The sequence below is a fragment of the Meriones unguiculatus genome, chromosome 3 (genome assembly GCF_030254825.1).
Source record: "Meriones unguiculatus strain TT.TT164.6M chromosome 3, Bangor_MerUng_6.1, whole genome shotgun sequence".
NCBI classification, from domain to species: domain Eukaryota; kingdom Metazoa; phylum Chordata; class Mammalia; order Rodentia; family Muridae; genus Meriones; species Meriones unguiculatus.
In genome coordinates, this window is record NC_083351.1 from 16993820 (window position 1) to 17012095 (window position 18276).

Sequence of the window (18276 nt, forward strand, 5' to 3'; positions counted from 1 at the left end):
AGAGTTCCTTCCTCACCTGGGCTCCCTCCTCTCCACCTGAACTGGTTTCCAGACTCTACGGAGTGTCACACAGCCCTCAGGGAGATTACAGGCCCAACCCTTCCCCGTAAGAAACCCAGGCAGTATGCACCTGGGGATTCCTGGAAATACTCTTCATGCTGATGACCTGTCTAGTACCTTAGCTTTCAACCAGTGACCTTTTTTCACATCTCTAACAGTACCTGGAGGCACACACCTGTAACCCCAGCACTCAGGAGGCAGAGACAAGAGGATCACCAATGATCCTCTTCAGAGTGAAACAGGAAGGAAGAGAGGGAGGGAAAGAAGAAGGAAGGAAAGAAATAAGATGAGGAGGGATGGTGAATACATTTCAAGCACAAGAGAACCGCACCCCTGCCACCCACCCACGGAGGTCAGAAGAGGGCAGTTGGACCTCTGGACCTGGAGTTACAAATGGTTGTGAGCACCATGTGGGGTCCTGGGAACCGAACCTGAGTCCTCTGCAAGAGGAGCCAGTGCTCTCATCTGCTGAGCCAGCTCTTCGGCCCTCCAGCTTGCTTTTAACCACCAGTTCCCTGATACCAAGTGCGATAAGTCAAAGGAAAGCAGACTGGTCCTCACTCTCACAGCAAAAAAAAATCACTTTTTCTCCAGCAAAACATAAAGCTCCCCAGAAAGCATGGCATGGAGGCACTTGTAATCCCAACATTCAGCATGCTGGGGAAGGGGGGTAGAGAGTTCAGACCAGCCTGGGCTACTGACTGGAGTGAGTCAGTCACTGTCTCAGAAAAACAAAAGTATGGAGGGGATGTGACTTCCTGTGCTGATGTTGATGCATAGTGACCAGTGCATTTGCTAACCAGAATGTCCATTCCAGGAGGATCTGTCTCCCTCTTCTGGTCTCCACAGACTAACACAGATCTATACTGACACAGACATTACAGACATACATGCAGGCAAAACACCCATACACGTAAAATAAAATGGAAAAAAAAATTTTTTGAGACAGAGTTGGCTTGGCTGTCCTGGACTCACTCTATAGACCAGGCTGGCCTTGAACTCACAGAGATCCGACGCCTCTGTCTCGCTGAGTGCTGGGATTACAGGCTTTTAAAATCATCATTTGCACAGTCTGCTTTACGGAGCTGAAGCTGAGGGGATTGAGTTCTGGAGGAAGGGGCCTGGCGTGCACACATGTATGGGGCACACTCCAGGGCATGAAAGTGTACTGACCTGTTAGGAGTCCAGCCACCATTCCCATCGCCATAGCAAAGCTGAGAGCCCCAATTTCAAGGACCATCCCGGTAGCAAACCTAGAATGGACAAAGCAGAGAGACCACTCAGGTATCGGGCTGCAGGTCCCGTGTTCGAACACACACACAATAAACCCTCATGTATTTACAATGGAGTCAATTCCTGATAGTCTTTGGTGGTCTCATGAACTGGGTATAACACTAGCACCTGGGAGGCAGGGGCAGGTGGATCTCTGAGCTCAAGGCCAGCCTGGTCTACAGAGAGAGTTCCAGGACAGCCTGGGCTACACAGAGAAACCCTGTCTGGCCCGGGGGCTGGGGTAGACTTTCTGAATAAACTGGCTCTGAGTACATTTCCTCCCAAGCTGGACGAGGTTAAGGGGCGATGCCAAGCAACACAAGCAACACACACGTACTCAGAGCTTCTGTACGTAGTTTCTCTCAGCAGGAAGTAGGTGACCCCTCCGAGCAGACCTGGCAAGCCAAAGGTGTAGTGGATCCCACTGGGGTTAGGGTCCGGCAGCACGTGGCTCAAACACACCTGGGGCAGAAACAGCTTGTAAGTAGACCAACCTTCTTTGACATCAGGGCCACCAAGCAGAGCAGACCTGGAGGCTCACCCAAACATGCCCTGTTGGTATTGAAAGGGTTAGACTAACTTTGTAACCTGTATGTCTTCTAAAGCCTATAGTTTTGAGTTTTAGGTCCAGGTTAAGCTAAAGCCTCTTAGTACCTTTTCAGAGAGTGAAGGAATGTGACCCTATCTGTGAGGACAGATATAAAAAAAGGGCAATCAAGCAATGACCTTCACTCAGCAAAAAGAAGGACTAGACACTTGTCTTTGAGATAGTGTTTCTTAGGAACGAACCCAGACTTCTTCTGAGTAGCTTTTGACCTCCAGCCAAGAGCCCGCAGCCCTAATCTTCAAGGATGAGCTAACCACCCCCACCTTCAATTGCAGCTGCATCCACACTTGGCAGGACTGGCCAAGCTTGAGCACCTAAGACTAACCAATTATCTTACTTTATAGCTTCCTCATCCAATCCTAAATTGCCAAAACTAGAACTTCAAATCTCCCGCAATTTTTCTTTTAAAAACCTAAAGGCCTTTGTCTCCCGGTGCTGTGAGACCCCAGGGCCACTCTTTGCTGACCAGCAGGGGTGACCCCGTTGTACAACGGTTAATAAACCTCTTGCTTTTGCAAGGAGTCTTGGTCTGGGGGAGTTTCTGGGAAGGGCACGATTGAACTCCTGAGCTGTGAGACCCCAGGTCTTACACAACAATGCCCTAAAGGTAAAGACAAATCTCCACCAGAAAACATATAAAATGCCTGGAGCAATGACTCAGCAGTTAGGCTGCCCTTCCAGAGAAGAGCCTTCAGGACTTCAGGTTCGGTTCCCAGCGCTGACACGGTGGCTCCCAACCCTCAGTAATTCCAGTTCTGGGGGATCCAATGCTCCCTGTGGCCTCAGCATGGTGCATGTGGTGTATATGGGCCAAACACTCATACACCTAAAAATAAGTGAAATCCTTATTTTAAAGTGCGGAGAAAGGCTGAGGATGTAGATTGATGGGAGAAAGCTTGCCTAGAAGATGCTGCAATTCTGACAGTCTTCCAGATGATGTTGTCACAGCTGAAATGTGACATGGTCCCTACAGGGTTGGCTCTCTGACTCCTTCCCATACACATACCCTGATGGTTCTGTTCTAGGAAATTATAGAACTTTTTTTCCGGGGGTGGGGAGGGACATCTGGCGGAAGTAAGTTCCTGGGGGTTGGGTCTCATGGATTCCAAGCTCTCAACTTCATGGTCCACTGAAATGTGAGCGAGCAGCTGCTACCCCCTCCTGCTGCCAGAGAGCTGCCCGGTGGCCATGCTTTTGCCACCATGATGGACGGCATCCCTGCAAACCATGAGCCAAACTAAATCTCCTGCCCCGCTTCCCCCCTTCCTTAAGTAGCTTCCTGGTGGCATTTGGTTACGACAGCATCCAGCTGTCCCCACTCTGTCCTCACACTCCCTCCACTTCTGCCCTCAGCAGGCCTGAGGAGACAGGACATTTCCTCAGGTTCCTTCTGCCCTTGCAGTCTCCACTGTCTCCAGAGCGAACATCCAGAGCCCTGGTTATTCCAGGAGATATGGCCCGCACTTCTCACCTCTTGAGGTGCTGGTCTCACCAAGGTCCTGGCTAACCCAAACCTTCTGCCATGGTCGTACCTTTCTGTACCTCGGAGGGGCCACACTTCTCACAGAGCATTGGAAGGCCCTGTCCCTGCCTGGAGCGTGTTTCCCTCTTTGCCTGGCTAATCCTCCTGACTGTCTACTGCTCACCTAAGACGAGCTCCCACCTGGAAGTATCGGCTTTTCCACTCCAAACTGACCTCGGCTAGCTTAGGTGCTCTTCCGGTGTTGGTCGGTGTGTTGTGTTTATCGGAAGCAGAACGAGGACTGGAGGATGTGTGGTGAATGATTGAGTGGATGAACTAATAAACAAATGAGACATCTTCAAAGTGACAGGGCCACCCTGCGCTGGTGAAAGAGTCAAGGGGACTGAGGCACCGAGACATCAAGGGGCTTGTGCTGAGGAGTTTTATGTCGACTTGACACAAGCTAGAGTCCTTTAGGAAGAGGGAACCTCAGTTAAGAAAATGCCTCTGGGGTCATTTTCTTGATTGATGATTTTTCAAATTTATTTATTTATTTATTTGATTGATTTTTTTAAAATAATTATTTACTTATTTTATGTATGTATTTCATTTATTTTATGTAGTGTTCTATCTGTAGGTCACCTGCATGCCAGAAGACAGCATCACATTATAGATGGTTGGGAGCCACCATGTGGTTGCTGGGAATTGAACTCATGACCTCTGGAAGAGCAGACAGTGCTCTTAATCACTGAGCCGTCTCTCCAACCCCTTGACTGATGATTAAAGTGAGAGGGCCCAGCTCCCTGTGGGACCAAACAGGGCACCACCTCTCTTGGTTCTGGGTTCTATAAGAAAGCAGGTTGAGTAAGCCATGGGAGCAAGCCAGCAAGCTTCACTCCGTCTCCACATCATTTCCTGCCTCCATGTCCCTGCCCTAACTTGTCTGAATGACTGACAGACTACCAACTGTAAGAGGAAATGAACCCTTTTTTCCTCAAGTTGCTTTTGGTCTTTATCACTGAGATTTTAAAAAAAAAAACAAAAAAAAAAAATGGAGATAGGACTTGAGCCCAATGGGAATGTGTCACCCGAGGAACCATTCTCTGCTGGCGTAACAGCTGCTTGCAACTCAGGGTTTTAAAGCCGGAAGAGAGAAGAGGATTTGTTCCCACTGCAGATGAAAAGCAGTCAGGCCCAGCTCTGATCAAATCGAACACCTGATACATTCTTCTTTGAGTTGAAATCCCTCATCCAAAGTCAGACCAAAAGCCTGTGGGAGATGGCGCAGTGGGAAAGACGCTTGCTGCCAAACTGGATGACCTGGGTTCAATTCCCGGGGCCCATCTGGTGGAAGGCGAGAACAGACTTACACAAGCTGTCCTCTGACTTCTACTGGTGCTGAAGAGTTTAAGTGAGCCTGGGTATAACTCCATTTTGAAATAAAGATCTTGACTGGGAGCTGAATTGAGGCACCAGAAAATATCACAGAATGTACACCTGGCAGAGAACAAAGTTAACTCTCCTAGCAACAGCCTCCAGGAAATATCACAGAATAAATGCTTCATAGAAAACAGAGACAAACTCCCTGGCAATAATCAATGGGGACTGGTGGAAAATCAGGTGGGAAAATTCTCTACAGTGTTTCAGATATGGTTTAGAAGAATAGCCATTGTGATTATATGCTTTACCTATTGTGATTATATGCCTTAGCCATTGTGATTGTGTGCCTAAGAGAAGGTCACCCTGCCCTGCTAAACTTCACCCAATTCTGTAACGCCAAGGCTTATGCCCCCCTGCTTGCTGCCATGGAAACCCCCTGATCACAGACTTTCCCTTTAAAAACGCTGCTCACTCAGGGCTCAGGGTCCCACTTCTCTACTGCTGTGTCAGTGAGAGTTGGGTCCTGAGTTCGATCATTCTCGTAATAAAGCTCTCTTGCTATTGCATGGAGTCGTCTCCTGGTGGTCTTTGATGGTCCCAGGTCTCTAAACCTGACATGACAGTACTTACAACAAACAAACCAGCAAATAACTGAACAAACAAATAAATAAATGCAATTTAATTTTGTTTATTTGAGACAGGGTTTCTCAAATAAACAGAGTACTGCTCACTGTCCTGGACCTCACTGTATGGACCAGGCTAGCCTGGGATTCAGAGATCCACCTGCCTCTGCCTCCCAAGTTCTAAGATTAAAAGTATTTGACACCACCGCCTGGCTGCAATTTAATTTTTTTTTTTAAGGATTAAAGTGATGGACAGAAATGCCTCTGGGTGGGCTGGAGAAATGGCTCAGAAGATAAGAGCACTGGCTGCTCTTCCAGAGGTCCTGAGTTCAATTCCCAGCAACCACATGGTGGCTCACAACCATCTATAATGAGATCTGGTGCCCTCTTCTGACCAGTAGGCACACATGCAGGTAGAACAATGGATGGATAGATAGATAGATAGATAGATAGATAGATAGATAGATAGATAGATAGTTAGATAGATCTTTATTTTAAAAAATGCCTCTGGGCATGCTCAGCTTGTACCATAAAGCTTTATCTGATATAAAGGCTTCTTGGAAGCCACACCAACACAGGTGTCTTCCCCTGACTGCCCCCACCTGCTTACTCACTCACACATCCCGGCTTTGTACCTGACCTAAGTGTCAATACCTACTTCATGAACCCATGACCCATCCAGGTACCCAGATCCCACGAGACTGAAGCAAAGCAGAGGGTGGCAGCTTTCCAGTTCCTTACCGGCTGGCACTTGGCTCCCGCAGCGGAGATCAACCCAGCTGTGAGGCCCAGCACCATGGCGATCCAGGGATGAGTAATGAGGGAGCACGGGGTGCCCACAGCCACACCGCCTGCCAGCACTGCATTGTGGATGTGAATCTGCAGAGAGACAGTTTGTGGGTGGGTGGGTAAGTCAGAGAGGGCACGCTCGGGCCCGCAGCCTTTCAGCACTGGCAATGAGCAGCCTCCTTATGCACCCCCCCTCCAGGCTCACAGACCCTGAAGCCATCTTCTCCTGTCCATCAGCACCAGGTGCCCTTCATCCACAGGCTCAAGGAGTAACCCTTCTGACTGGGCATCCTGGCCACCCCTTAGTAACACACCCTTGAGCTCTTAAAAGAATAGGGTTTGAGCTGTGATGCAAGCCTGTAATCTCAACTCCCAAGTGGCTAGGACAGGACTATCTTGAGTTCAAGGCCAGCCTAGGCTATATGGTAAAATCCTGTCTCTCCCCCACCCCACTCCCCCAGGTTGTTCAAAACATGGTTTTCATTCTCTGTATGGCCCTGGCTGTCCTTGAACTAGCTGTGTAGACCAGGCTAGCCTTGAACTCAGAGATCTGCCTACCTCTGCCTCCCTGATGCTGGGATTAAAGCCATGCACCACCACCACCCAGCTATGTCTTTTCTTTCTTTCATTTTTTTTTTTTTAACTTTAAAAGATTTTTTTTTTCTTTTTCTTTATGGGTGTTTTACTGTCTATATGTCTGTGCACTGTATGCATGTCTGGTGCCTGTGGAGGCCAGAAGAGGGCATCAGATCTCTGGTAATGGAGTGTGCCACCACCACCTGGCACTTCTAGAGTTCTGGTAAGCCCTGGGTCAGATCTTAGCCCAGGGTCTGGCACAGAGCCCAGAAGCCGCTGTTAAATTCTTCATAAGTACTAGCTACCTGCTGCTTAGGCAGCTATGACCACTTAGGGCTCTAGCATGCTGTCCCTGGCTCCTGGGTCACACCTCCACTGTTGTCCCTCCATCCCCCTTGCCTCCTCTGACCCCTCAGTTCTAAGCCTTAGAGTGGTGACACCTACCTCTGAGCCTCCCTAAGCCACCCTGCCTTGTCTGCTCTTAGAATTCCTGTCACCAAGCTGGAGAGATGTCTCAGAGGTTAAGAGCACTGGCTGGCTGCTCTTCCAAAGGTCCTGAGTTCAATTCCCAGCAACCACATGGTGGCTCAAAACCAAAACCATCTATAATGGAGATCTCCTGCCCCCTTCTGGCCTGCAGGTGTACATGCAGGCAGAATACTGTACACAGAATAAGTAAGTAAATAAATAAATCTTGAAAAAAAAAAGAATTCCTGTCACCACCATGTTCACCTGTGGGCACACCCACCTCCCCCAGTGACTGCACTGCGTTGGGAGCCTGTCATCTGTGGCCTGGTTCCCCTCAGGGCCCCCTCTCTTCCCCCCCACACCTACCCCATCTGGCAGCTCTTCCCAGTGCTGTTGACTGCAGAGCCCGGCTTTTCTCTTTCTCCTCTCACCCATCCCTTTCCACAGAGTGTCCCCCAATGAATTGGTACCAGCTCCTTTCCACATTAAGTACTTTTCGTGTATTACCTATTTTTCCTTCCTTTCTTTTTCTTTTCCTTGAGGCAGGGTTTCTCTTTGTAGCCCTGGCTGTCCTAGAACTTATTCTGTAGACCAGGTTGACCTTAAACTCACAGAGATCCACCGCCTTTGCCTCCCAAACCCTGGGACCACTGCCTGGCTAAATTTCTTGAGGGAAGAGGAAAGGCTGACTAATTTCATTCCAGTTTGTTCTGCTGACTCTTAATCATGCTGTTGGCTTCAACTGCTAACAGAAACGGGGTCTACTGTCTGGTCAGTGTGATATTAACATGATTGAAACACAGGCATCAGCCCCAAGACAGCCCGTCCGGCTTCTAGTACTCTTCCTACAGGGCAGACACAGAAGGGCTCATCACAGGCTTCTCTCGTCTATAGCCTGGGCCCCTGGCAGAGCCATGAGCACCTGTGTTAGGCACAGAGACACATGTGCTGCCCACGCAGCGGCCTTCTCCTCACCATGTTGATCTTCCCCTTGGGGTGAGTCAGGGCTGACACGGCGGTGGCTGCCACTGTGCTGACTGCCAGGGCGTAGTACGTATTGAACACAGCATTCTTCTTGTCGTTTATCGCCTCCAGGAGAGCAGAGTTGAAACTTGGCCAGAATATCCACAAGAAGAGGGTGCCTGGAGGGCAGAGGGCCATCAGCCAGAACCAGGCCCTCGTTCTGACATCAGTCCTCCAGGGTAACAGAGGAATGGCCTGAGGCTTACAAGTCAGGCTGGTCACTTTCCAGTTTGGTGACTAGTCGCCTCTCCCCTCTGAAGTCTCAGGTCGGTGGGAAATGGACAACACGCTCTCCAGACAAGGGCCCAGAGCGCTGAAATCTCCAGACGCCAGGCCTCACTCTAACGCTTCCCTTTAAGATGCAAGGCAGAGGCTGGCGAGCTGGTTCTGTGGCTAAGAGCACTGGCTGCTCTTACAGAACACCTTCATTTTTCTCCCAGCACCCACACGGGAACTCACAACCATCTGTAACTCCAGTTCTAGGGGATCCAAAAGGCACACACATGGTGCAAATACATGCATGTAGGCAAAAGAGTCACACACAAATATATATATTTATATATATATTTGTATGTTTGTGTGTATATATATATATTAATGCAGGGCAGTTATGTGTGGTGGCTTAAAAGTGTTGTCTCAGTTCTTAGGAGGTGGGAGTCGTAAATTTACAGTGAGCTCACGGCCAGCCTGGGCTACATAGTGAGCTAGGGGCTAGCCTCGGCATCTGTACGAGATCATCTCAGAACAAAATCTTCCTCCTGCTGTGTGTCACAAGGATGAACTCAGGTCGTCAATTTTGGTGGCAAGAATCTTTTCCCATGGAGCCATCTTGCTGGTCCATAACTCTCTGTATTTTTTAAAAATATAATCTTTGAAAAATATTTTTGTGCATAATAGGTGTTTTGCCTGCATTTATGTCTATCCACACGTGGGTGCTTGATGCCTGCAGAGGCCAGCGGAAGGCCTAAGAGCATCTGGAGCTGGAGTTATAGGTGGTTGTGAGCCACTGTGTGAGTGCAGGGAGTAAATCCAGGTCCCTTGCGAGAGAGCTAGTACTCTAACCACCGAACCATCTCTCTAGCACCTCTCTACATTTTTTTTAAATCTTAATTCTTGCTTTTCCTCATAGTGTTTACTTGCCCACATGCTTCCTTTCTGTTAGAGACAAAAATGTCGGATAAACTTAAAAGTCAAGTGTAATGAGACTATCTGAGTGTTCAATCCTCCTGCCTCTACTTCCCAAGTGCTGAGTGGCCCAGGGTTTCACCTTCATCCCCAAGTCTCCACCCAATATTACTGAAGAGAGGTTCCCTAAAATGAGAGGCTTAATCCGGAGCTATAAAGGGAACAGCATTTCTAGAAGCAGAAGGCCTTGGCGGAAGGAAGCAGGACGCTGGGGTCAGAGGCCAAGGAACGATTTCGCAAGCAGGGCTCACGAACGGTGTCTCGGCTCCATCTCGGGCTAGAGACCACCCAGCCCTTTCGTCCTTACCCAGCATGGCAAACAGATTGGAGCTTGTGGCCATCTGAACCTTCTCTGTCTGGGCTTTCTTATCCGCTTCCTTGGGCAGAGACCTGGAGAGGCACCAGGCCACAAGCAGCCCGAAATAGGCCCCGAACACATGCCCATGCATCATGCATATGTGCTTTTCTACCTGAAACACAGCAGTACTGTGGTGAGCGTCCTGTCCTAGGCAGAGTGGTCAGTCCTGCTCCCGCCCTCCCCCCACCCCACAGTCCCGAGCTTCCTGTGGGAGGTAAGACTGGAGCTCTTACCTGGTGTTCAGAGCTTATCTGGCCCAGCCAGCCGGCTGCCCCTCAGAAGAGCCCATGGGCAGCTAAGCCTGGGCTGACCAGTGTCACAGCCTGTCCTATGACACCATGACACAGCTGAAGAGATTCTGGGTTCATGCTAATCGCGCCTTGTGCATAGTAATTTTGTTATTGTTATAGTTCTGTTTGTTTGTTTGTTTGGAGACAGGGTGTCTCTGTGTAGCCCCGGCTGTCCTGGAACTCACTTTGTAGACCAGGCTGGCCTCAAACCCACAGAGATCCGCCTGTCTCTGCTTCCTGAGTGCTGGGATTAAAGGTGTGCACCACCACGCCCTGCTTATGCATAGTAAATTTAGTAAGCCTTAGGCCTCATTCGCAGTGGGTTTAGAGTAAAGGCTGCTTTTCAGAGTCTTTCAAAAACACTCAGAATGGATTGGCTCTTCACCCACTCGCCCCTGATGCTGCCTTGGCCAAAGCCACCTTCATGGATACTCCAGATTTCTGCAATAACCTCCCAGCTGGACTCCCTGTTTCCACCCTTGTCCCTATTGAACATTCTCCAAGCAGCTCGAGACCCTGCCAGTCCTGGCTCAGAATTCTCCAGTGACTTCCGTTTCTCTCAAAGTGACAGTCCTTTCCATGACCTGCAGGGAGACCCCACGACATCTGCTCTAATTCCACCTCTCTCCCCGCCTCACACCTCCAGTTGTCTCGTCTCTCAGATTAGGCAGTGCAGCCTCCAGAAATGCTGGTTCCCTGGGCAGAGGGGGATGGGCGGGGAGGAGGCAGCCTCAGACCTGGATGGTGAACAACGGGCAGGTACAGATCTGTCTGCTCTCTATAATCACCAAGGGGCAAGATAAATGGGCAGTTTAAGGAGTGTGGGCAAGAGACACAAGGGCCTCTGGACAGATGCAACCTGCTGTACACCCCGCCTGGGCTGACCACTGTTGCCAGACCCCCTCCAGGCTGGCCTCAAAAATTCCTTGGTCAAGATGTCCTACTGGTCTGTCTTGGTAGCTTACCCCACCCCCTCACATTTCTGCACCACCCTCCTTTATTTTATTTTTCACCATAGAATTGGTTACTAACTTGATACATCTTTTGCTCATTTCATTTTTTTTTCTTTTATTTTTGGTTTTTTGAGACCTGTTTCTCTGTGTAGCCTTGTATGTCCTGGACTCACTTTTGTAGACCGGACTGGCCTTGAACTCACAGGGATCTGCCTGCCTCTGCCTCCCTGAGCTCTGGTGTTAAAGGCAGGCACCACCACACCTGGCTCTTTTTTATTTGTTCCTTCCAAAGCAGCAGTTTCCCTGAAGTTGTATTTTCCCGTGGTCACAAGAGTGACTGGTATGTGACAGGTACTCAGTAAAGCACTTGTTGGTGGATGGATGATGCTAAGGAGCCCTCACTCATGCATAAGGATGCAAGCTCCCCAAAGCCACCTTCACGGGCACTCCAGATTTCTGCAATGACCTCCCAGCTGGACTTCCTGTTTCCACCCTTGTCTCTATTGAATATTCTCCGAGTGGCTTCCTCCTAAGGACCAGAAAGAGCAAATGACTGTACTTTCTGCTCATAGAAGGTTGACGCAAGAGAACTCTGTGATTCAGGGCCAGCCTGGGCTACAGAACTGAGACCCTGTCTTAGATCCACCTAAAATTGGAACTTGCATATAGTTCATTCTGTTGAACAGTTGCCTAGCATGCATGAAAGAAAGGAAGGAAGGAGGGAAAGAAAGGAAGCAAGGAAGGAAGGAAGGAGGAAAGGAAGGAAGGAAGGAAGGAAGGAAGGAAAGAAAGCATAAGTATTTTGTGGGGGTGTAAAATGTACATTTCCAATGTCAGCTCTCTTAAAGGGCAGTCATTCCATATTAATTTTTTATTTTGAAATATAATTTTTATGTTACTGTATCTTTTAATAACCTAGACAGAACTACCTATAACCTAGCATGTTATATAATGGATACAGAATTGTGAATTTATTCTCAATTCTCTAGGTAGTCAACAAAACTTTAAAGGCGGTCAGTAGAATTCCACAGCCTTCCTTACTCTCCTTGGCCATATTTTATGTCTTTGAATTATTGGCAAGGACCACAGTATACTACAATGGGTTCCTAGATTCTGAACTTCAGCTCTGAGTGTACAGCATGGAATAACTGTAGAAAATATGAAAGGGCCATGTAGGGGGCTTGAGCTGTGGCTAGGAGGGTGCAGGGGATAGGTATTGATGTGGGAGGGCCCAGACCCCTGTGGGCGGTGCCTGCACGGGTGGTCACGGTTCCTGAACCAGTGGTAAGCGGCCATCCTCAACGGCTTCCGCTTCAATTCCCACCTGGAGTTCCCCTCTCCTAATTTCCCTTCTTGGTGAACAGGAAGCTGTAAGCTGAAATAAGCTCTAGTTGTTTTGGTCAGTAATGAAACCATAATTAAGAGTTCCTCTTTCTCTTTTGATGTGTGATCGGTGTGTGTGTGGGGGGTTCATACATATGTGTGCAGGTCTGTGCAAAGAATCAGCCCAGCCCAGCAATGTCTATCTTCCCGTGCTGGGAATGTGAACTCAGATCCCCCTCCTTGAGAGACATTGCTCTTGCCCCCTGAGCCAGCTCCCCAGCCCACCACATTTCTGCCATTTTGAAGATCTGTGGCCTGTCAGTGAATAGATACAAGTACCCCCCAGGCCTCGGAGGCAGTGAGGACGCCCACCTGGGGCAAACGAAGAGGCTGAGGCAAAATTATTGTGGTGGGTACCATAGGGACTCTGTGGGAGGGGAAGTTGGGGTGCACACCCCGGTCTTTTTCTCCTGGCACAGGCTGAGACACTCGTGCCCGCATGGCCCTGCTGCTGTCATGCTACCTGATGTGGGGTACTTCCTGCCCCTCTCTGGGCATTGGCTTTCTCATCTATGAGGTGAGAAGGCTGGCCATTTCATCCCTCAGGGTCACGGTGGGGTCGGGGTTTGAGCCGAGGAACTGGGAGAGCCACTTGGACTGGCACTATTACAGTGGGCTTCAAACCTCGACTTCCAAGAGTCCCCCCAGCAGAAGGTTACACTGGCCTTGCGCTGCCCTAAAGGAAGCCACGAGGGCTGGGTGTGGTGGCACAGGCCTTTGCTCCCAGCTCTCTGGAGGCAGAAGCAGGTGGACGGATCTCTAGGAGTTTGAGGCCAGCCTGGTCTACATAGCAAGTTCCAGGGCAGCCATGGCTACAGAGTGAGACCCTATATGGCTACAGAGTGAGACCCTGTCTCAATAAAACAAACAAAAATCAAAATAAAGTAAGACACTCAACATGCAACTTTCTGGGCCACCGCCAGAGCCACCCTGTGTGATGGCAACTCTTGGAATCGCCAACATCTGGATCAGCTGAAACCCGGGAGGCTGGGTACTCCTGTGAGCAGTTTTTCTTGACTGAATCATTTGAAGAGGGAAGACCCCCCTTAAGTCTCAATCTTTTGAGGTGGGGAGATCCACCTTAAATCCGGGCCACTCCTTCTGGTGTGAGCTTGCTCTTTGCCTGTTCGCCCTCACTCTCACTGGCAAGTTTACTCCTTCACTGGCATTAGAGCCTACTCCTTCAGGATTCCAGCGTCGGCTGAAGACCAGCTAGGGCACCCGGCCTCACGGACTGAACAACTACTGGATTCCTGGACTTTCCTATATTTTAGGAGTTCACCTTATGCATCCCATAATACACCTGTGTGGCCCCAGGCCTCCCCTTGCTGTGTTTAACCTTCAGCGGAGTTGAACCGCTTGCCGCCCCACCTGGGGCCTTGCCGCCCCACCTGGGGCCTTCTGTCCATAGTTTTAAAACCGCGGCGCTTCATCCAGGTGGGACAGCGTCCTCCCTTCCCACCCTCTCCCAGGGCCCCCGGGACTCACGTGGAAGAACTTCCTGCTGACTGCACTCACGGCACTGAAGGTCACCGCCTCTATCAGCACCATCGCGGACAGCTGCACCAAGTTGACCCTCCCCAGGACAGCGCAGGCCGAGATGAGCAGGGGCACGGTGCTCATGGTAGCGATCTGGAATCTGGGGGCGGCGGGGGGGGAGGGAGAGGGAGCGCGTGAGACAGAGCACCCCTGAATTCCACCCCTAACCCCACACTTCTTTCCCGCCGTCAGGGCCCCCAGATGCTCGCGAGGGGGCGCTCTCCACCAGCCGGCCCTCCACCGTCCTCCTCTCCCTCCTCGTGCCGGAGACAGGGTTGGGGAGTTTGGATGTGGGGTGAGCCTGGCTTCCCACGCCAATTCCACCACCCAAGCAGCAGGCTAACCAAACAGCGCGCCCATCAGTGAAATGAGAACGCCCCTGTTTGTTTCCCGGAGCTGCGGCCGGGGTTGGAAGGAAAGCTTTGGGTGTGTGGTGTGGTGTGGTGTGGTGTGGTGTGGTGTGGTGTGGTGTGGTGTGTGGTGTGGTGTGGTGTGGTGTGTGTCTGTGTCTGTGTCTGTGTCTGTGTCTGTGTCTGTGTCTGTGTCTGTGTCTGTGTCTGTGTCTGTGTCTGTGTCTGTGTCTGTGTCTGTGTCTGTGTCTGTGTGTGTGTCTGTGTGTGTGCCTGCAGTGGGAACTCGGGAATGGAGGCAACTGCCAGCGTGGAGGCTGTCGAATCTTTCCTCCTGTGGACAAACATGCAGCGTGGGGATTCGAGTAGAGAAAAGCTTTTTTTTTTTTTTTCCTGTCTTCAGAGTGCTTCTGGTTTGGCTGGCAAGACACAAGGCTTCCTGAGACAGCCGTGCCAACTGGACTTATCATGGAGAGCTCCCTAGAGGAGGCGGTCTTCCCCTGAAGGCCGTCCTTCCAAGGGATTTCATGAGGCTGGCATCTGGATGCTGTTGAGATGCCTGAGGTTAAAGGCCAGTCCTCCAGAGGAAGGTGCTGTGTCCCTCGTGTCCCTCGCTGTGTACAGGAGGGCATGCAGCTGGAAGGATGGCCGCTACCTACTGAGAACAAGCACTGAGGTTCAGGCCCAGCTGGCCTAGATCTAAGCCCACATCCACCCTCTAGACACAGCCTCCCCGGTGTTCACTGTTGTCCATGAGGCTGAGGACGTAAGGGAATGGGTCCTGTGTGGACAGGGAGTGGCTCATTATAGGGGCTAACTCGGCCAGGCATGGTGGCACACAGGTTTGATCCCAACTCTTGGGGAGGCAGAGGCAAGCAGATCTCTGTGAGTTCAAGGCCAGCCTGGTCTACAAAGTGAGTTCCTGGACAGCCAGGAATGGGGTCAGTGGCAGATGGCTTGCCTAGCCTTTGCAAGGTCCTGGTTTGATCCTCAGCAGCAGGTGTGCCGGGTGGTGGAAACCACTCACTGAGAGATCCTTTTGTTTTCATTTTTCTTGCGATGAGCATTTACCAAGCCTTTACTGTGTGAGCAATTCTGAAGGCCTCTGCCCTACAAGGATTCATTTGGAACCCATTTGGTACCAAGCCAAACAGCACATGCTTGAGTCAGGCCAGGGAGCAGGGCAGGCAAAGCCCACTAGCTCAGCCCTGGCCTGACAGGCCGGCAGGTGCCCCTGTCCAACCCTGCAAAGCCAGCGCCAGCTAAGTCTCCACCGGGAGGATCCGGATGGCTTCCTGTGGCATGGTAGCTGGGTGGCACGGAGGGGTAACAGGTCCCCTTGGACATCGATGTCCTGAAACACTGCTGTCCTAGTTTGCCTGGGTGCTGAAGGCTAACCTCTGTTTGACCTTAAACCGAGGCAGTGGCAGCCCCAGCCAAGGTTCACCACTGTCGGAAGCCCCCAGGGAGGCCTTTGACACAACCCAGGAGTCTCCAATCCCCGCAGGCAGTGGCTGCCCTCCAACTTGCTATGTGACGGGGGAAGACTTTGAACTTCTGATCTTTCCACCTCCACTTCTCAAGGGCTGGGGTGACAGAGCAGGTCACCATGGCCAGTTTTTGTGCTGTTGGAAATAGGGCCCAGGGCTTCATGCATGTTAGGCAGGCGCCCTGCCCTGCTAACTCAGCTATATCCCCAACCCTCTACAACATTTAAAAAGGGATGAACCATCTCTCTCTCTGTCTCTCTGTCTGGTTTGCTTTCTCTATGTAGTCCTGGCCATTCTGGACCAGGCTGGCCTCAAACCCACAGAGATCCACCTTCCTCTGCCTCCCAAGTGCTGGGATTAAAGGCAACTCGCCACCCCACCCCACCCCCGCTATGCCACCCCGTCCTTCTTGAGAGGACTATTTTGTGCTCTACCTGTCTCTACCCTTAGCTTCGGGACCCCAGCCACATGTCCTGTACTCTCTGAGCCTTTACTTTCCTTGCCTGCGTATGACCGTAGACCCTGACTCTGGATGGACCAATCAGAACATTGGTGACATGTCTGGCACAGTGTTTGGGTTCCGAAGACAACCCCCCTCCCCCAAAGGTTGAGCGAGGCCTATGAGGGACAGCTGGCATGGCCTTGAGAGGGCCCAAGAAGTTCCCAAGACCAAGACGCAATGCTCTGAATCATAGAGATTCAGGGTTGGATAAAACAACAACAAAACTTTTTTTGGGGGGTGGGGGGCAGGGGCGGTGGTGAGAGTTGAGACACGGTAGCCTTGGCTGGCCTGGAACTCCCTGTGTAGACCAGGAGATCTGCCTGCCTCTGTCTTGCAAGTGCTGAGCACCCTTCTCCGGTACACTGGCACTCATGTGGGCAGAACATTTTATACATAATAAATAAATAAATCTTTAAAAAAAGGAACCATCTTGTTTTTATTTATTTGTATATTATGTATACAGTATTCTGCCCGAATATGAGCCAGGAGGCCAGAAGAGGGCAGCGGATCTCACTATAGGTGGTTATGAGCCACCACGTGGTTGCTGGGAATTGAACTCAGGATCTCTGGAAGAACAACCAGTGCTCTTGACCTCTGAGCCATCTCCCCAGTGCCAAGAATCATCTTGTTAGAGGGGACCCTCCAATGAGGACTTTTCTCCAACAAATTGGCCTGTGAGTATGTCTGTGGGGCATTTTCTTAATTGCTAATTAATGAGGGAAGACCCCCCCACTGAGTGTGGGCGGTACCTGCTGGTATTAACCCAGATAAAAAGGGACTTGGCAGAAGGAGGCTCACTTGCCTCCCGCCCAGCTGGCCTTCCCTCTTGCTGCAGAATTGATCCATCTTGCTTCTGCTAATTCATTTGCTGATGAGTTTCCAGGCTTTCCTTTGTGGACTAAGGACATCATTCTCTAAGACTGAGCAAACACAGACAGGGTCGTCAGCCTCTGGAGTGTGACAGCCGCTGTGGGACTGTGCCAGCTGCAGAGGTACCCAGCCTCAAGGATCAAGTAAATCAACCATGTTCTTTGCCTCTCGATTGTGAGACACCTGTTATCATAGTTCTAATGTAATCAAATTCAATAGATTCTTTTGTTTATGTTTAAAATTTTTTCTAAGACAGGGTTTCTCTGTATAGCTCTGGCTATTCTGGAACTCTCTCTGCAGGCCAAGCTGGCCTCGAACTCAGACATCTGCCTGCCTCTTTCTCCTGAGTGCCAGGATTAAAGGTGTGCACCACTACCACCCAGCTCAGTAAATTCTTTATATAACTATATTTAGATAGATAGATAGATAGATAGATAGATAGATAGATAGACAGACATTGTTTGTGTGTGTATGTATATGTATATACACACACAATCATCCTGTTGGTTCTGTTCTTCTAGAGAACCCTGACTAACCTGTATCAATCTATCAGTCATCTCATCTCTATTAATCATCTGCCATGTATTAATCTGATATTCCCCCATCACCCAGGTGAACACAGAGATTGTTCACCAAGCCATAGTGCTCCTTCCTAATCAAAACTCACCTGTCGCCTAGGGAACCACTATTCTACTCAGACTTCTGGAGTCATAGTTTGGTTTTGCCAGTTTGCACCATTTCATTTAAGTACATCTACATGGATCAATGTTATCGTAAAGAAAATAAAAGTATGATACTTCCCATCAACTGGCATCTCAGAACTGACTCTTCCTCTGTTTCTCCTCCCTTTCTCCCTCTTCCCTCTCCTTCTCTCTCCTTCTCTGCCTCTTCCTCCTCCTCTTTCAGTTTCCTCCTTGAAGGCTGGGCATGGAATCCAGGACCATTGAATGTGCTAGGCAACTGCCTTGCCACCAAGGTACACACCCAGGACACCCTGCTTTCTCTTTAAGACACCGCCTCTCTGGGTGACACTTCTGTTTGCTGTTTTGTTAGGTCGACTCTTTTTCATTACTTTTCTATGGACCTGTGTTGATCA

The 18276-nt window shown here is 50.2% G+C and overlaps 1 protein-coding gene across 1 annotated transcript in view; it reads right to left on the minus strand.

The window, feature by feature from the left end:
* Window positions 1-18276, minus strand: part of Rhce (Rh blood group CcEe antigens) — a 31983-nt gene that overhangs the window by 2496 nt on the left and 11211 nt on the right. The window contains exons 3-8 of the mRNA XM_060379322.1: window positions 13918-14068; window positions 9753-9915; window positions 8213-8379; window positions 6146-6283; window positions 1670-1794; window positions 1234-1313 (exon numbers count right to left, since the gene is read on the minus strand). Coding sequence (XP_060235305.1) covers window positions 1234-1313; window positions 1670-1794; window positions 6146-6283; window positions 8213-8379; window positions 9753-9915; window positions 13918-14068 — 824 coding nt within the window. The remainder of the gene's footprint in view (window positions 1-1233; window positions 1314-1669; window positions 1795-6145; window positions 6284-8212; window positions 8380-9752; window positions 9916-13917; window positions 14069-18276) is intronic.